Source organism: Ambystoma mexicanum, chromosome 5q, assembly GCF_040938575.1.
Source record: "Ambystoma mexicanum isolate Mex_15411 chromosome 5q, UKY_AmexF1_1, whole genome shotgun sequence".
Lineage (NCBI taxonomy): Eukaryota > Metazoa > Chordata > Amphibia > Caudata > Ambystomatidae > Ambystoma > Ambystoma mexicanum.
The window spans coordinates 502,847,710-502,874,395 of NC_090933.1; the positions used below are offsets into that span (position 1 = coordinate 502,847,710).

General features: G+C 47.0%; 1 protein-coding gene across 2 annotated transcripts in view; it reads left to right on the top strand.

Moving 5' to 3' along the window:
- LOC138498601 (E3 ubiquitin-protein ligase RNF138-like) overlaps positions 1-26,686 on the top strand; it is a 182,602-nt gene that overhangs the window by 86,807 nt on the left and 69,109 nt on the right. For both annotated transcript variants that reach the window (XM_069622333.1, XM_069622334.1), the window contains exon 5: positions 20,667-20,772. In XM_069622333.1, the coding sequence (XP_069478434.1) occupies positions 20,667-20,772 (106 nt within the window). The remainder of the gene's footprint in view (positions 1-20,666; positions 20,773-26,686) is intronic.

The window sequence follows — 26,686 nt, forward strand, 5'->3', positions numbered from 1 at the left end:
TCAGGAGTTCCCCCAACTTCGTATGTTGCTCCCTGACCCCTCCTGGATACCTTTTGGGGTTTTCCAGACCTGCCTGGTAGCTTGTGGGTCCCTGACTCTTTTAGTCCTTTGCTGGGGTTTTACTTATCTCAACGCCTCAACTGAACTTTCACTCCCTTGTTAAACTGCTGGTGCAAGTTCCAGTATAGGGTGTGGCTGTATTTTTCTTACAGAACAAGTTGTGATGCTTCTGCAACTTGTCACACTGGCAGATTTGAAGAGCCACACACAATATATGGACTGAGCAGGAACTCGCTCCCAATTGCCACTTACCTTTTAGCCCAATGCAAAGTACCAGGGTAGGATGGTGCTAGATGTACCTCTACATGGAAATCTTCACTGCATTATCAGCACAATGCACATCCTTATGTTCTTGCTTTTCGTTTACAAGGCTACCAACACCATCAAACAGCTATTGTGGTAGTGGCAACAAAGCCCTGATGGTGCTACTGCTGCAGTATGCATGTCAGGCCGAGGTGCTTTGCGAGTCTTGAAGGGTGGCATGTTAGAGGTCTGTTTTGGTTGTTTGGGCAGAAGCGCCTGTCCTCCTGTGAAGCAATCGCTGATGGTCCATGCCATTCCATCACTCGAAGGAGGTAGTGTCACTTGAAGCAGAAAGGGGAGTTCTTGATCTAGTAGACAAATGCTCTACTAGAGTATCCCATTTTTGCCGATTCCCAAAGCGCAATCCTTGATTTGAATACCCTTCTTGACTGGCGTCTTACACAGGTTGCATATCTTTCTTTTACAGCCTAACCAAACCCACAAAAAAGGAGTGAGCTGGTCATTTGGGTTCAGAAGCTTGTTTGGTTGCTGGCTAGTCTTGCAAGTTCTCATGGGACTGTCAAATCTCTGTATTTGTTCAGCCCATAAAATGGGCCAGGCGGAAGGTTCCTCCGCTTGAGCCATGATCTCTGTTGTGCTTGTCATATCAAAGTGAAGTGTGGTCCCCATTCTGCTGCTCCTAGGGACCGGGGTGGACTGGGAACCAAAAAGCCCTGGAAGTCACAAAGTGGCTCCATATCACACATTTTCAGCAAGCCCCCCATCCTTTTCCTATGAGAATTTGGAAATAAGCTGGTTATTACACAATAGAGGCCCAGGATGCAGAGGCCTACCAGTAAATTTTTCTATAGGCCATCCACCCTTGCCTAGGCATAGTCTTTCTGCTGAAAGATATTCACCTCCAAGTCACTCTGTTCCAAGTTATCCTAAATTTAGTATTTTGCAGTGTTCTTTGGAACACCTGATTGACACGGGTGAAGATTCTTATCTGGTTAGCCGCTCGCTGCAAATTAAGTTAGATTAGGATTGGTTCATTGGGCCCTGCAATGTTTTGGGGCCCACATCACTGCTTTGAGTCTCCTGGGGAAGCTTTGGCGGATTGACTTGATTTTCTGAGGGATTCATAAAGGGAGGAAATCCTGCTGCAACAGATGGGGGAAATCTGGATAGAGGTGGTTTGCAGGAGGCAATTGAGTGATGCGCTCAGTGCTTTAAGGGGGATGAGAAATTGAGTGGTTCTAACTAGGGGTGTGGGCTAAATAGTGGTGGATGTACATTCCTACATTGTTTTACTTTGTAACAGTCCATTGTAGCGTAACTTGTTTTTGTAGAATTGCAATACTGTATTAAGGTGGGCAGTGAATATTTTTTTTAAAACAAGCTCTTTGAGTTGATACCTCCTGGATACTGACAGGAGGGTAGTCTGTAAAGCAATCAGTCTTAACTGTTCAAGGTTATTGGGTTTCAGCACCAAGGGAATAAGGGGTCGTAAATGTCACCAAGTGCCTTCGGAGAAGGAGCAGGTGGACAGAACCCCCAATGTACCTGGTGCTTGAGATCTTGATGCTAGACAGCGTTGAGTCAGTTCCAGGACTCCTTGCAGCTCCTGTGACAGAGTTAAAGACTGGAGACAGCTGCGGGCATCAGGCGGCAGGCAGGGTAAGTGTTCTGGATGGAAGGCTGCATTCTGGCCTACACTGTGGCTCGGGCATCGCCTCTGTGCTGGTTGGCGGATTTGGAACACTGGTTGTTGTCCCGGACGGCTTTAGTGACTGTTCACGGTTAGAGGGCTCGACTGTCTCAAATGTCCTTAAAAGATGGACGCTGGTTGATGCTTGTTGTGGCACTTCTAGCTTCGTCGCAGGGCTCGTGTCATCCTTTAAGGTGGATGGCCTTGAGCAGAGTGTTTGCAGGGGCCTTGTCCTTTTGTTCAGAGACTCTCTGGCACTTCCCACCTAGGAGACCTAGCAGTGCACGCTGTGTGCTGGCTGGGTACCGGTTGTGGAGCTGCTTGATGGGTCATCTGAAGTCGGCGTCTCCCTCTGTTCCCTGGGAGATATTTAGGGGAGTGATTTTTGCTTCCCTCTTGGAAATCCTGGCCTTGCTTTACTGGCTGAAGATGTAAGGCAGACTGTACCTTCAGCCAGGTTCCAAATGAGTCCTAATTACTCCTATTGAAGTAATTGTATTAGCTGCTTAGTGAGGGGCTCAGCCCTCTTTTAACCCCTTAAGTGCCAAGGACGAGATATCGCGTCCTTGGAAGTGCATGCACAGTGCCAAGGACGTGATAGCTCGTCCTTTTTGGCACCTTGTTTTGTGTGATCCCTGCAAGGCAAGGCAGGGATCACACAAAACAGTAATCCAACCCCCGGGCTATGTGAGGGGGAGGTCCCCACCCCCTCACTGCCAGGAGGCTGGATTACCTTCAGTTTCATGTCGGCGTGCGTAATGCACGTCGGCGTGAAACTGAAAACTTCTATTTTCACTGCAGCAGCCCGAAATGGCTGTTGCAGTGAAAATTACTGATTGTTTACCTTTCTCCCCCTCGATCTCCGGCTGTATTTCAAGCGACAGGGTGTTGTTGGAAAGGGGATCTCCCCTTTCCAACGACACCCTGTGTGACAGCATTGCTGCCCGCGGATTGTTGCGTGGGCAGCAATGCCCACTAGACACCAGGGAAACGTTTGTGACGTGGGGGGTACAGTAAGCAGCCCTCACCCCCCAGCCCCCAAGGTATGGGGGCACATTTTTAATGACCCCTGGGGGCAGACAGGTGACCATGTGGCCCAAGGGGTGGGGGCATAACAAAAAAAAAGCAAATGCAAAAAAAAGTGATGGGAAGGGTGAGGGGGTTTGGGGGCCCTAGCCACCACGGATTTTGTCAAATGGTGTCATTGGCAAATGAAGACTCCCCTTTCCAATGGCACCCTTTGTGACAGCATTGCGCCTGCGGATTGGGCACAGGGTGCTCGATGCGCGGGCAGCAATGCCCACTAGACAAAGGGATGTCTTTGAATGCGGGGGCAGAGGTGGGAGCTGCTTACAGTAAGCAGCCCTCGCCCCCCCAGCCCCCAAAGCATGGGGGCACATGTGTACAATCCTGGGGCAGATGGGGGTATTTTTTTGCCCCCCTGAAATGGTGATGGCCCTCCCCCCTCCCACACCAAGTGGAAAGGGGGGCCACCCCTTGTAGCCCTCCCTGGGGGCAGATTTATGCCCCCAGGCAGGAGTACATGAGGTGGCCCCCCATCCAATTGGGAGGTGGGGGGTGGGCCACCAGGAAATAGTGTGCAGGCCCACCAAAGGATGGGGCCTGAAGGTTAGGGCCCCCCTGGGGTCAGATGGCTGATCTACCCCAGGGAAGGGGGCAAAAAAACAAACATAAAAAAATAATAACAAAAGGGTATTTTGGGTGGGATTGGGGGGGCACTAGCCACCAGGGATATATTTGACATAAAAGGGGGGTGGCCCTCTCCCCCTCACCCCAAGGGGCAATGGGGGCACCCCTTGTAGCCCTCCCTTGGGGAATATATCTGCTCCTAGGAAGGGGCATCTGACCCCAGGGAGAGCTGAATGAGATGCCCACTGCATTTTGTGTGGGGGTAGGGGGTCACCCCCAGTACATTAGAAAATTAACTGGCAGTTTAGGGTGCCCCTCAGCCCGCCCTAAAGTGTAGTGTACCTATTCCATTTTTTTCTTTGTTTATGAAAGTTGCCTTGGCGCAGAGGTGAGGCGGGAGAGGGCTCCCAAGTGGGTGGGGCAGTAAGGTTTGGGCACCCCGCAAAAAGTGAAAATGGTGGAATGCTTTTTAGGGGGGGCTGTGGGGCACCCCAAAGGGTCTGGGAATTTTCTAATGAGATGGGGCGTTGACCCCCCCCCCCTTCCCTCCAGCTGCAATGGAGTGGGTGCCATGTCATGCAGCCCTCCCTGGGAACAGATATCTGCTCCTAGGAACGGACACATGAGCCAAGGGAGGAGTGCAGGACAGCCCCCCCCCTTATCTGCCCCTGGGGAGGGGTACATGAGATGGGCCGCCCCTCCAATTTGGTCCTGTGTGGAGTCCCGCAGGTGTCCTCTTTTGGGAAATGCGTGGGGTTCCCTGTTTTCCTTGCTAGCTTCGACACCCTAGGCCCAAATCTGTAGGTTGCCCACATGAACAAAATGGTCCGTGGCGAAAGGCTTGGGGTTACCAGTGGGTTACCCTTTTCCTTTTGCGCCCCCGGTAGGTGCACCCACACAAGTGAGGTACCGTTTTCATCGAGACACGTGTGGGGACGTGGGAAGGAAGACCATGTGTTATTGGCGGTGTGTTTCGGTGGGTGGCCAGAGCAAAATGTCTGAGAATTGTCTTCATTTCCAGCCAATTTCAGAGGCATATCCCTCTGTGCACTCACCAAAACACGTCGCCAACAACAGATGTCATACCTTCTCGCGTTCCCACAGGTGTCCTGACGAAAAAGGTACCTCACATGTGTGGGTGCACCTGCTGGGGGCGCAAAAGGAAAAGGGTAACCCGCTGGTAACCCCACGCCTTTCGCCACAGCACAATTTGTTCATGTGGGCAACCTGCAAATTTGGGCCTAGGGTGTCGAAGCCAGCAAGGAAAACTGGGAACCTTATGCATTTCCCAAAAGAGGACACCCGTTGGAATGCACTGAGGTCTGACTTGCGCGAAGCGGCCCAGAACCTACTACCTAGAAACCCCGGCAAATTCCAAATTTGGGGGTAAAAAACACAATTTCCAGACATTTCACTCTGCTCAACCACCGAAACACGCTGCCAACAACAGATGTCATACCTTCCTGAGTTCCCACAGTTGTCCCAATGAAAACACTACCTCACATGTGTGGGTTCACCAATCTAGCCGCAAAGGCAAAAGGCTAACCCACTGATAACCACAAAATGGTTTGGGGAGATAACCTACAGATTTGGGCATAGGGTGTCCAAGCCACCAAGGAAAACAGGGAACCCCATACATTTCCCAAAAGAGGACACCCATGTGAATGCACAGAGGTCCAACTTGTGCAAAGTGGACCAGAATGTTTTACCCAGAACCCACAACAAATTGAAAAATGTGGGTTTTTTCGGCACATTTCAGACTTTGTCCTCTTTTCGGAAATACATGGAGTTCCCCGTTTTCCTTGGAAGCTTGGACACCCTAGGCCCATATCTGTATGTTGTGCTTGTCTGGAGAAAGTGTCAAATTCAGGTGTCGAAACACACTTGGGGTTACCTGTGTTTTAAGCTTTCCCCTTGGTGCCCAGGTAGGTGCACCCACACATGTGAGGTACCGTTTTCATTGGGACACCTGTGGGAACGCGGGACAGTAGGCCATGTGTTGGCGGCATGTTTCCATGGGTTCGCCGAGTGAAATGTGCGGAAAATGCTTTTTTTTTCCCCACATTTTGGACTTTGCAGTGGTGGCTGGGTAATAAATTCTGGGACGATTTGAACAAATCGTACCTCTGCGGATTCCCACGGGTGTCCTCTTTTCGGAAATGCATGGGGTTCCCTGTTTTCCTTGGTGGCTTGGACACCCACGGCCCATATCTGTATGTTGTGCTTGTCTGGAGAAAGTGTCATATTCAGGTGTCGACAGACTTGGGGTTACCTGTGTTTTAGGCTGTCTCCTTGGCACCCCGGTAGGTGCACTCACACATGTGAGGTACCGTTTTCATCGGGACACCTGTGGGATGGCAGGAAGGTATAACATTTTGTTATTTTTGTGTGGTTTTCATAACGTTTTGACCCATTTGCTGGTGCCCTTTGTCACACAACTCTTTCATTTCCCAAATGTGACCTACATTTAGTCGCTGCTTTTAGGGACCATACACTTTTGTAACCTTCACAAGTCACCTACCCTTGAAAAGGTCGGCCTGTGCTCTTTCAAAAAATGTGCGCTTGCCGTTCCTCATTCGTTCCTAGCTCTTACAAGGAAAAAACCACAGGCTTCTTTGTACATCATTTTATTGGCATTTTTTGAAAAAAAAACTAATTTTTGGCCTTTTTGCTAATTTTCTCTCACCCCCATACAGCAACCTAGGATGCCTGGGTGGCGTTACGACCGCCTACAATTGGGTAAAAAAAGGAGCCAAATTTGGCCGAGATATCTCATGTAAAAAAAAGTTACAAGCCATTAATTGGCCACATACCGAAATCACCAAAAAATGCCCTGGCACTGGAGGGAAATACCCATGGCACTTAACGGGTTAAAGTGAAATGGGCTTCAGTGATTGGTGCAGGCTAAGCCTACCTTAAGGTACCAATCCTGGGTCCCAACCAACAAACTTCTGTTATGCGTGAGATCGGGACCAGAGTGCTTTGCAACAAGAAAGGTAAGGGGTGAACATGTACTCCTAAGTCCCACTCATCTTCCTGTCTGCTGTAGATCAAAGTGTCTCTCTGGTTAACTGAGCCCTCTGACTCTTGATCAAAGTGCAGGTCTCCCTTGAAGTTTTGACGAGAGCCGACTTCTTATCTCCCTTAAATCATATACATCTTCCCTCTGAAAGGGGTCCGCTCTGCAGGGGTTGCCTACGGTAAATGGTTGACCCAGACATGCCATTCACTGCCTTTCATACAGAGCGGTGGGAGCTAGCTTCAAGTTGACACATTGCATATCCAAGAGTTGTTAGTCCTCTCTTTTTGTCTGTTCTGCGACCAAGCCTGTAGCAGGCCTGTTTCAATTAACTCTTAGATTATGCACTGCCACCAGCAGATCCAGACAATAGAGGCAGATCCATGGAACCTTTGATATTTTAATTAGGTTGGCTATGGCCAGTAGAAGGTGCCATCTTCCCTCCACCATCCCCCTCTGAGATGCTTTTGATGTACCCATGGCTCACATTCCTGCTGAACATGATCGGGGACAGCGCCTGTAGGTAGTGTCCTCCTGGAGTACACTACGTTTGTTGTTCGGTGAGCAGGGAAAATGTGTGCAGAATGGCCTCACACATTTTCAGAGGTAGATCTCCCATTATTCATTTTCAAAAAAAGCCCAGGTGAGCGCACACACCCTGTGTGGATGGTCGAATTCCTCAGAGTTCAAGATGCATGCATACCTGTAAAAAGCCTATAAGGAAGAGCCAGAGCTAGTAAAATGTCAAGTGTGCATGGTGCAGCCTTTTCTGTGGTTGTGTACATGAACACCACTTGTAGGTTGGCAGCAATTGGGGAGAATTCTTGTTTAGCGGCGTATATCATGGAAAATACAGTAGTACTGAGGCCGAGTCGCATATGTCAATGTATGATGCAGCTATTCATTCTTCTGAAGGTGCACATGAGTAGCACGGGACTTGGCAATATTAAGAGTTCACAACAGCATTTACCACTACATTTTCTTGCTGGAACTTAGTAAAGCCACTCATGAATTTCTTTCACCTGCATAATTGAGTACCATTTACGCAATAACTTCTCCGAAGGAAATTGCAAGATTGGATTTGTAGCTTTCTATTTGGAACTAACCATAACATGCATTATCTTCCATTACCTCGCATGTAAAGCCAGGTTGCCTACTTCAGTGCCTTAAATGTATTAGAGCGTCCTACGCAAGCACAGTGGAAGAGGACCAACATCCTGTAAATGCAACTGGAGTCTACAGTAAATGAGATCCTCCTGCAGATGGATCATGGCTGATCTTTGTCATGGTGAACCACAAGACTTGGTCTCAAATGTTTGATTCTTGGATAGATCAACACAACTCGATGTGCAGTTGGCAATGTAGCATTCATCCCAACTAGAGCTTTCTGGAAAAGCAAGAGGAAAGCCAAGCCGAAATCAAATTTGCAGTGCCATGTGTCACTAATGGCTTGTATAACGCCAAATCCCAGAGAACGTTCAAGGGTTTTAATTAAAATTCTTGATAGGAGCTTGCAAGGCTGTCCTTCGCTCTCTCGGCTAGTAAAAGCAAGACCCGCCTGAAGGGAAGATACAGACTCCCCCAAAGGTACACGTAGGCTCCAACGTTATTGTTTAGGAGTACACATACAGCTGACAAACGACCTCTTCAGCCTCCAGCTTCAACTGCCACCCCACATTTCAGATCACCTAACCTCACAATTAGGGGAAACATTCCACACTGGCAGCGCAGAGCTATGCAGTCTTAAAGGGAAATTAAAACTATATAACACATCTCCTTTCCTAGGGTGATGAATCGACAAGGAGTGCACACCAGAAATGGGAGCAGGGGGGTGGGTGGAGGGAAATGGTGAGGAGGAAGCAGCGAAATGTGCGCTAACCAGCCTTAACCACTCTCCTCTTATGCCACACATCACCACTGTCAAAGAAAACGGCATTCCCACAATGCCTCTAAACGGTCTTGGGAACAATATAGTCACATTTCCTACCGTTCCTGGGCAGTTTGACCATGACCTGGTCACCTACCACCTGTTCTCTCAGACTCATGTCTGACATACCACACCTTGGAGCTCTCCCCACATCCTCTCTGATGCTCCTGACATCTGCATCAAACAGCCTGGCATTAGTGGGGTATTAGGCTTGCAGCCTCTCATGAACTCAAAGGGCAAGATACCTATGGCTGGGTGGGTGTTAGACTCTACTGAAAGAACCTCCAGAGCAAGTCTCTTGCCAGTCCTTATTCTGTAATAACCACACAGCATCCATAATGGTTAACGTGTTCCACACAGCCCTTGCTCTGTGGATGGTATAACACCACCCTTTTATGCTTTACACCCCTCTCCTGGAGCCACCACTGAAATGCCCTCAAAAGAAACTGTTGCCCATTGTCACTAAGCAATAGTGATAACTCATCCGTCCAGAACGCATTCTCCAGAAACCTAATATTCATAGAACTGGCATCCTTGATAACCCCCACCTCAGGCCACTTCAAGATGATCTAACAAAACCCCTTTGTGGCTGTCCCTAGCGCCAGCGAGGTACAAATGCCCAACAAGATCAATGGTGCCCCAGGGAAGCTCAGACACTTGGAAACCACCATGGGAGGTACCTGAGGCTCCAAGACCTTGCCACTAATGCGATATGCCGCGCAATCCTTGACGCGCATCCCAAAGTACGGATCCATGTATTCGATTTTCTTCTACAAATCACCATGTGACCTCACTCAAAAAAAATGTTCTCCCTCATGGGACCAATGACCTCTACAAACTTGCTCTCTAAATTCAACTCCCATTTCACCCTCCTGTAATTGGACACTTGCACCATATGATTGGACCTCCACTCTCCATTTATCTCTGGAAGAGTACCACTAGGTTGTCAGTTAATCAAACAAGCGGCTGCCCACCTCCCCCCCCCCCTCTTGTGAAGGATATTTGTGGTTGATGAGTTTACATCATCTACAACCGTCTCTTGCTTATACTTGTCATTGAAGGGATTCCTAAAGAGCAAGGGCATCGGCAACCAGATTCTCACTGCCACAAACATGTTCCACAAAGAAATGTAGACCCTGAAATCCACCCCCAAAATGCTGTCCAAACCCTTGATCAGCAGTTTATCTGTATGCACTACAAGGCCTCCCGAACAAATACAGCCTGAACTTTAAAACCGGCCAGTTAATAGCAAGTGCTTCTTGCTCTATAAAAGAGTAGCGACTCTCAACCTCTTTAGCTTTTGCTTCTCACATGCTTAGTGTGCTGGGATGAGCCAGATTCCTGTGTGAAAACCGCCCCTAGACCAAACTGACACATTGTTGTGAAAAACAGTCCCCTGAAACCCTGCAAAACCAGGGCAGACAAGATTCACTGGTTGACCTGTCATAAACTACTCCTCACAAGCATTGGACCACTCAAATGGAGCGCCCTTCCTGGTCTGTTTCCTCAGTCAGTTTTTCTGCCAAACCCCTCACAAATTTGGAATGGTTTTCAATCGGGCCTAGAAATGAGGACACATCTGTCTTGAGCTGCAACCTTTCTGAAATGGCCTTGGCCATACTAAGTTTGGGCCGAACACCCTTACTCAACAAATTGTAACCCGGGTAGTTCACTAATGGTTTTCCAAATTTACACTTATCTAGCATTCCGACCAGCCTCTCCCAACCTCTTCAATACCGTTATCAACCATGAGCTGATATCCTTGTAAAATGTCACCCCATTCCATCACAGAGCAGATTGCCAATAGTGTCTTTCAGAGGGTGATGTACAGACACAAGGCTCAATGGCATTCTGACACACCTGAACCAACCTACATGGGTGAATGTAAGCATGTAGTACAAATCTGGGTACGTCTATCTCTGGTGATGCCCCGATCTAAAGAGTATACTCTTGAGCCTGCAAAATCCCAATCTTTGGCAACGGAAACCTCAGTCACCACATTCTTGTTGACCTCTCTAAGGGCAGAGTTTGGCCACAGTGGGAACTACACCTCTCCTCCACTTGATTTTATCGATGAACCCTTTCAGACATCCAAGACTTCCACTGAAAACACTGGGGGCTCACCTAGCCCCTTCCTCGCCATCCAGTGCATTACTACTGCAACACCACTGTCCTCTCCGGTATAATTTTTCTTAGCTTTAGGATCCAGTTTAATGACCAGTGCTGCCTGGCAACTCTGAGTAAGTTACCACCAACATCAGTAATAAACACTCATCTTACAGTGCTCTGCCCTTTGAACATCAAGGTAGCTGGCATCTCCCCAATGATCAAGAGTGGGTTGTCTCCATAAGCATGTGCTTTAACCCTAGCTTCCTTCAATCCACAGCACGATAATTATTTTTCCCACATCTCTACTTATTGGGATGTAGTCAGCCGCACTGTCGATTAGCATTTCCACTCTAACCCTATTGACCTGAATAATGCTTTTTGATCCTCCCCTCTCGAATGGCAATGACGACCTGAACCACTTGAAATCATCAGTCACCCTCACCTGTGATATTCTCACTCATTCCGACAGGGGTCTCAAAAATCTATAGCACTTGGCAAGGTGTCCCTCCCTCACACAGAACCAACGATCTTCATAAATGGCAGGGCACTCCCTGTCCATTGCTAACATCAGTTGCAGTACCCCGTAGGTTGACCGGGCAGGTGGCTGGTATTTCCGTCATGGCGAGGTTGGGCATCCTGGTGAGAAGGAACACTCTCCTTCCCTTTGTCTTCATCTCAACCTTGCATCAGAGTCGCAATCGTTTATGGAATCTTTCAGCCGAATGTGTGCCAGTCCAATTGGTGTCCTTGTGGATGTGTAGGAGGCATCTTAGAACCCTTCACAGTATCCTTGCACAACTCTTTAATGCACGAGGAGGTGTGCTACTCATGTTTGGTGATCTCTATGGCTCTATCAGGATTGGGATCGTTTTCCCGCCAAAGCTCCTCACACACTTTATAATCTGCACATTTTATCATAAATTGGTCCCTTGGGTGTTCCTCCTGGCAGCACCGAGTGAACTAACATTTTATGGCCAAACCGCTCAGGGCTGTCATGAACTCTTCAATGCTCTTCCCCATTTGCTCTCGTGGCAAATCTATTACGGCCAAAAATCTTGCTCTCCTTCACTTCAAAGTGTTTATCGAGTTTCATGATACTGACCTCCAAGGCATTCAACAACGTGCCATTCACTTGTGCGCGGTCTGGAAGTCTTGAATCTCTTGCCCACCATACTTCAAGCAGTGATCTAACAGTGCATCCTTTCTCTGTAGAATAATTTGGACCATATAAAGCCAGCACATACTTGAAAAGATCTTCCTTTCAATCTCCATCTTAAGTGTTCTCTACCCTGGGGTAAGAACAGGGCAGGACCAGGGATATTGGCCAGGACTCGCTGCAGGGAATCCCAATGTATCAGTCCACCTCAAATGGCAGGATTATTGGATCTCCTCTAAGTCTGTTCACTGATTAGAAGCAGCAGAACAAATAAAGTTGAAGCTTGCACCCTTGCTGAGCCCTATGGGTGTCTGCACTTCCCTGTGCGCCTGACATCCACCAGGGCCTGTCACCCATTCCTAAAGTCTTCAAAATTCAGACACCCCTCGCTGGTATCCTAGTCTCCCTGTCCTGTCTCACTGTTGCTGGTGCACTCATTGCTGGGACAACCTTCCCCCTCAGAGGCACAGCAGCATCCTCATTGCTAGGGGTAAGACTTGTTCCCTGTGTGGCGACGTCTCTCGCAAAGGCTCACACTGGACTTGCCTCAAATGGCAGAGTGCTCACCCGGTGCAGGTGGTTCCAGCTGGATGGCACCAAGACAGCAGCAGACTTCAACAACTGCACCACAAAGCTGTGCCTTTCCGAACTGAGGCGATTGCCGGCAGAGTCTCTTCTTGATCCATAGCAATGGTCCCACAGTACCAGGCCTCTGACACGACAGGGTCTCTCGGAGTAAAGCATATAGCTCTAACGGACAGGCGAACCACACTCCGCTAAGTCCTCTGGCTGAATAGACCCTCCCTGTACTGAGAGCTCATCCTCAATCTGCCTGGACACTCAGCAATCAGTCCACCAGGCGGCTCTTCGCTAATGAAATGAGGATTCAGATTCCCTCAAAGTTGCGTGTATGCTCACCTTTGTTTAGGTATACATGTACAGTTAGTTGACTGCAACAATCTCTTCAGCCTCAACTGCCGCCCCACAATCCAGATCACTCGACCTTCTCCCATTCACGGATTAACATACCACACTGGCAGGACAGAGTTTTGCAGCCTTAAAGGGAATTGAGAACTATGTAACACTGCCCTAATCCAGGCCTCCCTTTTCCCCAGATTCTATTGCTCATTGGCCCCATGGTCTGCCTATCCATAATCTATCCTTCCTATCATACTTCCTAGGTGGGTCTACACAATCGAGGGTTAGACTGGTTGTGCCTACCAGGCACTCTAGTCCCAATCCACCTTCCTTTGGACACCCCGATGTTCCTCTTCCTAGGTCTATTGATGACTCTAGTCTCCCCTCTGTCCTTCCTCCAACTCCACCCACCTTCTCTCTGCCTATGTCTCCTTCAAATATACAAGCAGTGAACTTGTATGTAAAAGGGATGGCAAAATGATCAGACCAAGTAACCTTAAGAGCCGTTGCTACTGTAATATCAGTATTTTTTGAGAAAATCAAATAAAGCTGATTACCTAGTACATTTGTCGGCTCAAACACTAGTTGGGCAAGTGTCAGGTCAGCCATGGTAGGGATAAAATTAGCGGCAGCAAGATCAGACGAATCATTGCATTTGTAATTAAAATCGCCAGCCACAATCAGATTGGTATATTGAAGCTGAAGACTGGCCACCAGGTCCACAAAAGACTCCATGAAGGCATGATCAGTGAGGAGGAGGGGGGAGGAGGGGTGGACAATCCGAAAATGAACAGACCTAGAGGCAGGCGGCCATAAACACGAGAGCCTCCATCTTGATATTAAAAGAAGGGGAATCGATTTAGAAGAACTTTTTTTTTTTTTTAAAATATAAATGCAACACCACCAGGATGGTTGCAGGCATGATCTGGGTGGTCTTTGCTATAGACAGCAGGGAGCATAGAGACCAAGGAAGGACCTGAAGAGTCGGACAGCCAGGTCTCTGTAACCAGCATCCAGTCTGGCACGAGGTCTTGCAGCAAATGAAAACATTCAGCTACATGAGCCACCAAGGACCGAGCCTTGCACAACATGCACTTTAGCTGATTAGGTTTGGTAGATGGCATACTGGGAATAATTGAAGGGGCTGAGGGCAAAGCCAGGAGGCTAACAAGTATCAAATAGAGCTAGATCAAACAGGCACTTACGTGAGCAGGAGGGTTCCATGTAATAAAATTGCGGCAAAAATGCCGTGGTTTTTGTGCTGCAATCCTTGTAAAGGATGCGGGGGGACACCCGCGCAACCACCGAAACATTACACCATTTAAGGGGGGTGGGGGACATTCCCACAACCCATGCTCCCCTTAAATGGGGCATACCTTTACCGGGTCAAACCACAGCATTTCTGCTGCAATTTCTTTTTACCATGACATTTTTGCTGCAATTTTATTACCCGATACCAGCAGGAGAGCAAGGGCAGTGAACAAGTGGATGTGGAAGATAATGCAGTGCCCTGCGCACTGGCCTGGCCCAGATGGGCATACCTTTTGCGCTCCTTCGATGTGCATTAGGCATGCCTGCTGCGCTGCCTTGACTGCCGGCACTTAGATCGCATACAACGCAGCAATGGAAAACGGACTACTGTGATCAGCAGTGAAAAGAAAAGCTGAGGGCTAAGCACGCACACACTCTGAAATTATGTAAAATGAAGGTACATTTGGGAAATGTGGGGAGAGAAACGGAGCACAAGCTATATAAATGACGAATCATTATTACACTAGTTAGATATCAGTTACCAGTAGTTAAAAATCCCCTCCAGCTACAATGAGTTGTCCATTGATAAATCTAGTAAGACTGTGACTAATGCACAAAGGTTTTCTTAATGCCAGGTGGTATGTAATTCACGTACATTTTAGGTTGTAGGTGTTGCCTATCTGCAGTTTAAAAAGCGAAGCGCCTGATCTTGACAGAGGGTAGGTAAAATCTGTAAACTTAGATCATATTTATTGATTGCACCTATGCCGCCTCCCATGTTGTGTTTAGCTGAGATCTTAGATGGATTTTGTGTGGGAGCTAAATCGACAAATAGGTTGATTGTTTCAGAGCATTGTTCACGTCAAGAAAAAGTTCTGGTATCAAGTCTTGTATGAGCCATTCTTCACTGATTTGTTCAATAATGACCACTCTAGGTACTTCGTTGGAATCTGATCAGAGCACTATGCAGTGGCAGTAAACCCGGCTGCTCAATGAGCTTTTAAAGCAAGGTCACCACCAATCACTTCCAGGAAGGGGGCGTAGGTCCCTGTGACTTATGGTCATTGAAAAGGCTAAACGTATAGGTAATTGTCTTTTGAATTTGAAAGACATTTGTATGAGATGGAATGAGGTATCTGCGATATAAGAACAGTATCGAAAGTTCAATTGATTACACCAACCTCTATGATGTCTTTGTAGACTCGTAATTGTCAACCTTGTTCCATTGCAAAGTCCCTGTGATGGCATACAATTGCGTAGTAGAATAATTACAGCACCTACTTTCAGTTTTAGCTCGTGAGGAGGCATTCGCCTAACAGCGTTTTGCTCTTTAGAGACAAACGTTGTGCTGGTAATTAATTGTTCATTACCACTGGAACTGCCGTGCCCTGTATGAAGAGAAGTGGGTGTGGAAAGAAGTAACTAAATTATTCAGAATGTTTGCGATGGTGGACAGTGACTGTATAGAACAGTGCTAATTCTGGAGAGCTGGCGAGATTGAGCAAGGGAGAGATCGAGAAGATCAGTGTAAATAAACGGAAGATGATATCCATCCCCTCTTTAATCACTGGCAGGTGGGAATACTAGTATATTTCACTTGGATTTTAATTAATCTGCAGATTAAATAATTACCTCAAACCATGTGTTTCTTATGTTTAATGAGTTGTTAAATCTTTCCTCAGACTTGCCAAAAATAAAGTATGATCCTTTCCAGTTTCTCCTCATTCCATCCCAAGTGATATTGGGAGTCCTACATTAATCTCCTTCTGATCTTGCAGAGGTGTCCCCTAGGGCGACAGCCTCCCGCATGGGCTTTTTAGTGCTAACTAGGAAGCAATTGGCTTCCCTAATCGTCAGTCCTGCCCCTAACTGCTACTTGCCAAATGCATGATGCCAACCTTAACAAAGAGACTTCATGGTGATTGAATCCAACTGGAGAAATCTCTCAATGAACATAAGAATTCAAAAGCACTTCAATAAATTAATCGATGTCTTGGTCAGGCCTGGTGTGGCGCAGAGGAGACTGGAGCCTCATGGTAAGCTACTTTAAAGAGGAGCAAAGTTGTCAATCCACATTTATTTAATTTTTTTCAAATGTCGAAAATCTGATCCAAAACCATCTTGGGAGCAGGAATGATGAGATTAGCAGTAGCAACCTTCTTTTAAGAGTCAGGTGGGTGCCTTCCTGGTAGTGTCTTCGTGCTTGCAAACCACATGCAAGGAGTCTTGTTCCTCATGGACATGTTCATGTGTCTCCTGGTCATGAACACCAACTACACAAGGACTCTGAACCACATGATACTGCCATCTTGATACATTGTGATAGGCATCCCAAAGTCTCAAGTAGTTTCACTGGGGCTGGGTGCACATGGTGTGGGGAGTATGCTGTATGGTAGACTGGAGTGCAAGGTCTCGGCGGAAGAGTGAACACGACAAAGGAGCAATTGAGAAGCTTTGTTCCAAACCAGTTTCTCGCATCATGGACCCATCACTGGAGGGGAGATCAAACAATCCCACAAAGCTGTTGCAATGACCATCCCCGCCTCCTGGTTCCCTGCGAGACTGACCACCCCCTTGGCACTTGCATCGATACGCTGCCTGCTTGGGGAAACACTAATGTACTGTGATCGCTTGGTGCATTTCTCTTCCCACCACCGCCCCCACCCCCTTCCCTTTGCCTATCCTCTGAAGTAGATGTGCTGCAATAAGGTGCTGACAAAGAAAACTGTCATTACTAGAGAATTAACCATCAAAAGCAATACATTTGAGAAATATTGGACATAAATGCAAGCAAGGGAGCAAGCCTCTTTTCCATAGAGAAAAGTCTTTGTTGTTTGAGTGCAAGCATGTCCTACAACCAGAATGGAAAATGTGACTCTTGCATCATTGGTGCTATCTGAAAACTCGCTCAATTACAGGAGATTAAACTAGGGCAATGGGGATGCGCGCCCAGAGAGAATGAGCCTAATCCTACAGTATACTCTGCAGTGTGTAGTCCCAGTTAGTGACTTAGGCATTTCTATAATGTGATCGCTGCACAGCCATGTGGAAGCTCTAACCAAGGATGGAGAAAGGCCACTCTAAAAACAGACCAGTGCCACTGAGCATGTGGGAGAGTGTTGTATAGGGTTTGTGTGGGCCAGAGTGGAGAATGGTATGCAGATACTATTGCTCTTGTGAACAGCATGTAGGTTCTTGACAAACAAACTGCCACAACAGCGTCAAGGTATTATGCCTGCAAGCTTACTGTTACATGGAAAGTCTGGTTTACCTTATTTGTTTTGCTGGAATCTTTGGTTTGCCACCCCTTTCCTATCCCAGGCAGGCTTCTCTAAAGCCTCTCTGCGAGAGTGACACTGTTGTGCTAGTCTTAAAGCTCCTAAGGCAGGAATACCCCCAAACGTTTCCCTGGGGAAGGTTTATCCTACCTGTTGCTCATGTGGTTAGGCTACTAGCAGCCATCCTTTGTGCAAAATGTCCACCACCCTTTTGAACCATTTCTGGTTCTTTTTGATCCACTCCAGGTACCTACAATGGAAGTTTTGTCCTCTTAAGGGGTAACCTGATTAAACTGTGCCTCTATTGCTTCTATGTGTATATTGTGTATGTGTACGGGATCTATATCTACAGGATCCCTCGGGCTCAGATTGGGTGGGAGGTGTTGAGGAGGTGGCGGGGGGGTGGGGTGCTGGGGGGGCGGGGTGCTGTAGCCTGACCCAGTTGTGACTGTCTGATGCCTGTCTGGGGAGATTGTGGATTTGACATTTTGTTAAACCCCTCCCTAGATACTTGGGGATGGCTGGCCACCAAATGTTGTTGATATTTTTTGTCTCGCTCTCGTACAAAGGGGTTTCACAGCGTGACAAGGCAAGGGACAACAAAATAAACGATCTTACTACACCCAGTGACATTGAGAACACGCAAGTGCATGGGAGAGGGAAAGGGGAAAAAGTGCATGGAAGGGGAGAAGTGGAAAGTGCTGAGCAAAGGGAAAAAATAATAAATAATAAATAATAAATAATAAAAGAAAAGCTACAAACAGTGGTAGTGCAGCCGCCAAGTGCTGGGCTTAAGGCAACAGACAGGGGTGTGTCTGGTAAGTGCAGGTAGAAAAGGGGGGACTGTATGGTTACAGATACAGACCCCAGTTCAAGGGATTACCGGGAGGCAGTACAGGTGGGTGGCAGGGTGAACAGGTACCTGGGCCCGGAAGTCAGAGGGTAGGCCAGGTGCACAGTGCCGATAAAGAGCAGATCAGCAGGGCAGAGGAGAGGAAAGGGGCGAAGGCAGAAACAAAGAGGAAGGTCTTGAGGTGCTTCTGGAGATGGGTTGCCTCAAGTTTCAGAGTGGCAGGGAGGCTGTTCCAGAGGGAGGCCCCAGCCGAAGATGGATAGCTACCCCCAGCACGTTAATTTGAAAAGTGACTGACCCTGAGGGAGTTGGAGGATCGAAGAGCTCGAGAGGGGAGGTATTTACGGAGAGACAGCTGAAGGTATTTTGGACTTAGGCCCCAGAAAGCCTTGTGGACAATGCAAAGGGTTTGGAATTTGATCATTGCATCCACTGACAGCCAGTGGAGAGATTTCAGGGCTGGAGATACGATCCCAGGGCTTGAGGCCAAGGATAAGTCTTGCAGTCCTGTTCTGGATGAGTTGCAAAGGGCGAAGAGTAGAGGCAGGTAGATTTAGAAAGAGGCTGTTCCAATGGTCCAACCTAGAGAGAACCAGGGCTTGGGAGACTGTGAGCTTCTGGGGAAAGGAGAGGAAAGGCAGAGTAACCTTTTGAGGAGGTGCAGTCAGAAGTTTGACTTTTTTGAGACTTGGGAGATGTGGGCAGAGAAGGAAAGCGTAGAATCAAAGATGGCCCTGAGGTTCTTAGCCTCACAGGTAGGGGTAGGAGGAGGGCCAAGGGAGGCCAGCCAGAGTGGGGAAAGGAGGGTGAATATCCAATGTTGGAATATAGCATGGTGTGTGTGGTAGGAGACTGGGATTTCCCCCTGCCTGCTGTGTGGGGATGAACGGCCCCTTTACCACTAACCTTGTGTTCCACCTGAAACACACACCTGCACACTGGGAAGATCTGCTGCTAGAGGAAGGTGTCTGAAGCTGTGCATTATCTTGAACACTCAAATGAATCTGACCGCAAAAGATCTTCCTCTCCAAGGACCAAGAAGTAACAAACATTGGCACTCCTTCCCTCTAATCCAATGGGGACAGCGGTGTCAACTGCCATAGGCTTTGCGCTTGGACTACTGCAACCCCCCCCTCACCTGGGAAAACCTGGCAAGCGCCCCTACCCCTCTTAGACCTCTTCCATGAGCTTGTGCTGCACACTTTAGACCGCATCACTGAACCTGCAATCCAAAGACTCTGGAGTTTTTCTCCTCTGGTGCAGTCCTGAGGATGAATCGGTCCTACTTCCCTCGGGTGTCCCAATGCAGACCCGATTGTTGGAACCTGTTTCCTGAGCCCGGATATGTGGTAAGGAGCAGAACATATCCAGAGCACCAGCCACAACTCTAAAGACCCAACACCTACTCCTTTCATTGTTGGCACACACCAGATGTTGCAATGTGGGGGGAATATAATTTGTTCTCCCTGGAGTCTGCTGGTCCCCATTTGCACTGGTGCTGTAGACTTCTAGGGTGGGGCCTCTGGAGAACCGACCCTCTGTACCACCCCCCCTATAACCCTGCACTGGGACCTGCTCCTGGACTCTGGGTTTCAACTTTACTTCCTCTAGCGTTGTTTATGGACTGCCAAATCTGGGTCCTAATTTGCAGCTTAGGTGGGGGGGGGGGTGAAGGTTTGCCCTCTTTGGATCTGAGGGTCTGCAATTCTTCAGATCCACATGGAAAGTTGGGACTTTTTTAATTTTCTTTTTCTTTTTTTTAAACCTTTCGCAAGTCACACATTTTCTGCTAACACAGCTTTTCTGCAAACCTTTGTCCCAATGAAATCCACTGAATTGTCAACCCCCCACCCCAGCCCCACAACCCTTTCGGAAAAAGGTAGAAAAAAGCCTGAATTATCCTCGAGTCCTCTCTACAAAAAAAAGCCCTTGAACTAGCTAGAACCTTTTTTTTGCTTGACCTAATAAATTGTTCTTGCATAGTTTTACAAAGCTGTGCCTGTAGTGGTTTCCCAGGTGCCATGATTACATAGAGATTTGTCTACAAAATATGCTCTTAAACTTGTATTCTTTAGAAGTGTGTGTACTGTACCACTTGCTCACTTGCAGAGTTGGATCTGGACTCCTGCCACTACAATACAACCCCACCCCACTGAGCGCCCGGTTGAGTGCCTAAATTAAATCCTCCTAGCACTGACCATTTTCAGTTCTGGAAAAAGAGAATAGTCCGCCTGAAATTGTCAAAATATCTGAACAAAGGGGTGACGTGAAATCTGAATCCCCTTGTTTGGATGGTCATAGGTTTGGCCAAACACGGACTTGAGCATGTTCCAGAATAGGAACATTCAAGATAATCTTAATTAATTTCATACGTTTCTGCCTGCAGCATACAACTTAATGACCAACACATTTTAATACAGTCACCTAATTTGGAAAACCTGAGACTTGCATTGTGTTAGAAGTTCATTTCTTGCATTCTGTTTCCCTGTAGTGCGCTTCAATTGTTTGATTGTCCCGCGTGCATGGAACACAACTTGGACAGGAAAGGATTGCTGGCTCATTTTAACAGAGAACACATTTTTGAAATTGCTGAACTGGTAAGTCTTTCTTTATTCTTCCACTTCTTCGGGGTTTTCTTGTTTAATTTGAAATTATTTTGTAACGCCTCTGTAGTGGGGATACACCATCCCAGGTAGATTGCTATTATTATAACATGTCCACGTGTGCCATATTTTACAGTAAGTAACTCTGGCATTCAATGGGCATCAGCATATATAGGATAGGAAGTACCCCAGCACAGATTTAAAACAGAATAAAACGCTCTGAACCTTGGTAGTACACCAGTGAAGAGGGAGTTTTCCTAGGCTGTTGGGTTAACCGTTCTCATTCTAACCCTCTAAAGTTCTGTAGTCTGTATCAACAATCCATTAATTTCAGAGGCACCAATTCATACAAAATATTTTAGTGTTGGTATGCTACACTTGTGTCAGGTCTTGTGTAAGCTGCAGGAACATGCAGGCATGTGCATTGTCTGTTGGGAATCTGTATTTTGGTCCCAAATCTAAATGCATATGAACTTTCAGGATGGTTCACGCCACCCCGATTTCTTCCCCATACACCCCCCTGGTTGGACTAACGCTTCCTCACTGTATGTAAACCAAACACTGCTCTAACCAAGTTAATCATTTTTTTTTTTAATTCTCCCTTCCTTATTACGATCTTGTAATGAATTCCGAAATTCTTTTTGCTCGTTTTTTCATTTTATGTATTCACATTTGTATTTTTTGGACAGGGTGCAGGTTTGTTTTACTAGCTTGTTAGGTCATTTTATTTTTTAAATCATGTCTTCGTGTTGAGTCCCAGCACTTTGGAGCAGCTGGCAGCTAGAAAATGGAGACTGCCTGAATCTAAAGAGGTCCTGGAATGGGGACTTGCTACTGTGTGCATTTACCATTACTACGAAAAGGGTGCACTTGTGGAATGCAGGTAGTCGCCTTCTCCCCTGGCAAAGCAGCAGAAATATGATTTTTGTGACACAGCCGGAACATTGTAAAATAAAAACACAAGCCCAAGGAATGTTTTTTCTGAAGTGCAAAGTATGCTAATGGCCACCGTTTCTGCATTGCTGATGGGGTGGTTCTCGGGCCCCAGAGATCACACTGACCATCTGGAGAAAAACCAATCTATATCAAGCCATCAAAGAAATGCTTTGAAGTCCCCATATCAATACTATCTGTTAAAGCCTCGCACAAATGCAGGAAAATAGATTAAATGAAATTCAAAATCATGGGCCTCAAACTGATATAATCTAAACTGAAATCATGTGGGGGTGCTCTGGTTTCCAAACTCCCTAGAGTCAAATGGCCCGAATGCACAAAGCACCGTTTGACATGAGCTAGGTAGTCCAGTCCACCACATGGCCAGCTGATGGAAGATCAAACGGAGGAGCCTCAGGCTGCATACATCCTGGTGCTAGAAAATGTTAAACCATTCAAGGGCATGAAATTCATTTGAATTGGCATTAGAAATGCATTTATAAACTCTTTTGTGTATACATCCACAACCATATGATGGAGCATCAAAAGGAAAGGTGTTATGCAACCGTGAGATTCCCCTTCTACAAAATGGATCGATACACGATCTCGAGATTTATTGAAATTTGGTTACAAATGTTCAAAATGAAGTCCTTATTTTATTACATGCATGCATACATGTCCATGAGGGTCATGGGAACCCAGAAATCCATATTTCATCGATGTATCGGGTTGCTACAGAGAGATGATACAAATGATTGTGGGCTCAAAATTAAGTATTCCAAACACACCCGGTTATGTGTTCAGAAATATGATCAATCTATTAAAATGAAGTGCGTATTCCCAGGAGCTGTCGGCCTGTTAAGCAAACCAATGGATGACTCCAATCAAAAAGTGTGACCGCACAGTGCCATTGTGGAAATATTTCCTATTGTATACGCAGAAACGGACAGGGAATGAGGTGAAGGAGGATTTTGAAGGCTGCAGACAAGGTCTATCCCTTTTCCAAATGGAGGAATGCTGTTCTTTGACAAAGTCTGGAAATGAAGGGGACCTTATCTGAGGCATGTTGAATCGGATTTACCTTAGGCAGACCGGACTTCCTAGAGGACGGAGAAGGGGACAAGAAGAGGCCTATCAGATTGGCAGATTTTAAAATACTGAGAGAGTACATGCTGGTTCTGTGCCTTAAAGAGTTATACAAAAGGGAGTAAGAGCAGTCACCAATGTAATTGGATACAGGGCCTCTAGAACCATTTCTCTGCTCAGGCCCAGGTGTTGGTGGATTGGGACGGTAATGTACACTAGGGAGCTTATTCCAAACGGAATGCTTTCATATCTTAGTATGAAATGTAACCATGCATTCTCACCATATTGAAAGCCAAGTGAAATTTGACTTTTTGTGGCAAACTTGGCATCTTCATGCGCATAGTGACCAATAACCATCACCAACCGAATGCAATAGGAAATTGTATCTTGGTTTGAATTAGGTCCTGCTTTCAGTGTACTAAAGCTGAGCAATTACAATTAAATAAGCACAAAGCTGTTCGTTCTTGTCTGCTGTGTTGACAAATCAGATTTGTCCCTTCTCCCTGAGAGGGAGCCTCCCCCTTTGAGGTTAAGGAGGTGAGTCTGCTCCGCAGGAACCTCCCTAGGAGAGACTTTCTTCCCCCACCCCCTTCTCTTTATGGGACAAGGACTTGCGTTCCTATTAGAAACTGCCTAGACCATCCACCATAATGGCATATATGGGATTGTCAGATTTAAATAACTTTGCAAGCTCCAGGGACTCCGGTGAAGACAAAACTAAAATATCCCATTGTGCACAAAAAAGGATGCTTGTCTCTTTAAGGCGAGACTTGGATTTACCTGAGACTAGGAGGATGGTAGAGAAAAGTACAGAGTAGAGGCGAAGCATGACCAGAGAGAGAAGCATAAGTTGGGGGAGGCCCCCTGACCAGGTGACGCTGGGAGGAGGCAGAGCCGCGGAGCCTGTGCCTTTAGTAGGAATCATGGGCAGCAGAGGGGAAATGCTGGAAGCTCTGAGTTTCTGAGGAGAGACCAATGAAGAAGGGAAGCCAGCCTTATCCCTGTGGTGGCATGACTAAGGGTCCGCCCAGCAAACAGTGCTGGTATCGCCAAGCAAGCAAGGCCACAAGAGACCCTGTGACCCATAGTCCAACATGGTAGCGTAGAGGAAGAGAACCACGTTGGAGATGCCGACGCCGAGGAGGGACATGAAAACTGAGTAGAGGAAGACAACCCGAATGAGCGGCAAGCCTCAAGGTGTGCCCCTGCAAATAGCTAACTTGGAGAACGGGAGGCTGCTGGGCCATCACCATGTAAATTAGAGTAGAAACTGGTTCCAATTAAATTAACGAGCCCCTAAATATAAAGCCAGTAAAGTTGAACAGTATTAAGGTGATCCCGAAGTAGTGAATAAACCTGAACGAGAAGGTGTAAGAATTGGATAAACACCCTGGGAAGAAGGGTGGGAATCTAAATGGGAACTGTCAAGTAAAGTAGAGCGGCCACGTCAGGAAAGGGGAAGGCTCATGTTGCTACAAAGGATAGCTTGCATAAAAAGGCCATAGCTACAGAGATCAGACAGGCTTATCTGCATGGAAAAGAGTATAAGAAAGGGAAATTCAAAGCCTTGTGGAATAACTATCCCAAGGGGAGAGCAAACCTATGTACATATAAAGAGCTACAAGACCGTGTCCTGAAGGTGACCAGAAAGTATCTGAAAATATCTTACTGAAGAAAACTATGGGATATGTAGAGATATTGCCATAAGAGAACACCCAGAAAGGAGATATATTTTCCTAGTATAATTGAAGTTCAACTAGTGTGGTAGGGTCAGTTAGAAATAGTTTTGGACGGAGGACCTATTCATTTCTGGTTTCCTGACTATATACCAGCACCTTCAGTTATGTAGGCAGGGAAATCCCTCTAGCAATGGCAAAATATAGGCCTTATTCTTATTTTAATGAACCACCCTCAAAATGTCCTTCAAGTGTCCACTTCCTTTTGACCATTCACCGTGTGCAGTGCAAAACAGACACTTCCCTGCACAGAGTGCAGCATTTTGCAAAGTATAGTCACATCCTGCAACCTTTCAGAAGTGTAGCCAACAACTGAATCTGAGCTGATATGCAAGCTTCCTACCCTCAAAGAGAATTTATAAATCTGCCCCTGTGAAAGTCATAGATATTTATAAAGACAAATTGAGTTTACCATTTCCATTGGAAATGTATCTTTCCAAATGATTTGTAACCTTTCACCAATGATCTTGTGTGTGTGGACCCCAAATTAAATGCATCCAAATCATTGAACAAAAGGGGGGGCTATAGTTGTCCTTCCAGGAAGTCATAATGTTGGGTTGGTACATAGAGTAGATGAATCTATTTTCTGTGCATTCCAAATTGATAGAACTAGTATTTTATGTACCTGCATTGGCTAAAAACCAGTCCCACCACATTGCATATGCATATTGCTAGGTGGAAAGCTAAAGCAAAAGCATCTTTCTGTGTAACATGCGGCTGATGCCAATATTTGCTATTGATACTGGGGAAAATTGTGTTAATTTGATATGGGAAGTAGTTGAATATACTGACTGATGAATCGCAATATAATTGTGGACTTGCGTTGTACCTTTTAGAAATTAGACTGTTCACTAGAGCTATTTAGACATATAAGAATCTGGCCGATGACTGCATGTGTGTACTATATGACAGTGGGTTTTGCACAGTAAGACACATTTTAGTTTTTTTAAACCTACTGTTGGTGCATGACCTCGAGGGGATTGTGTCCTCCGACGTATTCCACATTTTTGACAGTGATTTCCACAGCTGTGCTACTTTGGAAAACATTTTTGGCAAAGTCGTCCTGCCGACGTCACCGGATGTTATATATAGGACGCACAACACCCATAGCCTCGTGTCTTGTTTTTGCTGCGAACGTGTTTGCTTTGGAATCTCGGCGCGCCTCGGTTCTTCTGTTGAATCAGTTCTTCTACTGATTGTTCAAGAAATATGTCTTTGTCTTCTGCTACCCAAGTCGGGCTTCAAGAAGTGTCGGACTGCGGTTCCTAGATGTCTCTTATGGACCCGCACAACGTCTGCCTTTACCTAGGTGAGAGCTACGCCACCAATGACTGCGATGAATGCCTGTCTTTGACGTCTAAGGCCTTGCAGGAGCGGAAGAAGCTATCGGTAGTTGGGGTGTTCAAACTCCGTAAATCGAAATCCGCTGGACTTTCGACTGACTATTCGAGGGCGGACTCTCCACGTCGGCGTAAATCCAGGGGGTCCCGCCATTCCTCTGCCTCTTTGAGGCATTCACCGAAGTGCCGTCGCCTTCCTCGTCGGAGGGCTCTGCCAGTCGGCGGGTGGCTTGTCCCATGAAACACTCTTCGCCAGCCGAAGGGGATGAATTCCGCCGGCAGATGATTTTCGAATCGCAGGGCACCGTTCCGTCCGTGCCTTCGAGAGAAGCCGGCAAGGAATGTGCTAGATCCACCGCTCGCACGCCTCTGGGCTCAGGCGGTCGGCACGATCATCGGGAACCGTCGCGGTCCCGATCGGACAAGGATGATAGTCACCGTGCCTGGTTCAGGTCCCGGTCCACGATACCGTCGAGACCGTTGGAGCCTGTGAGGCCTTCGAAGAAGGCATCAACGCCATGTCCGAGGGACTTGCTCGAGGCTCCGGCTCCGAGGAAGTCGTCGATGCCATTGGCGCCGAGGCCGTCGAAGGACACGCTCGATGCCTTTTTGAGAAAAATTTGCTCGAGGTGCCCAGCAGAGCTGTGGAAGCTCAGAGAAAGGCACTCGGCAAGTCTTTGCGGCCTATATTTGACCCATTCTCTGGTTCCTCCTCCCAGGGTGGACTTCTTCCAACCCTTGGAGTACATTTCAAAGGTAGAGGAAGGGTCTGATGAAGAGGGGGTTGTGCCTTCTGAGGTTCCTGATGACCTG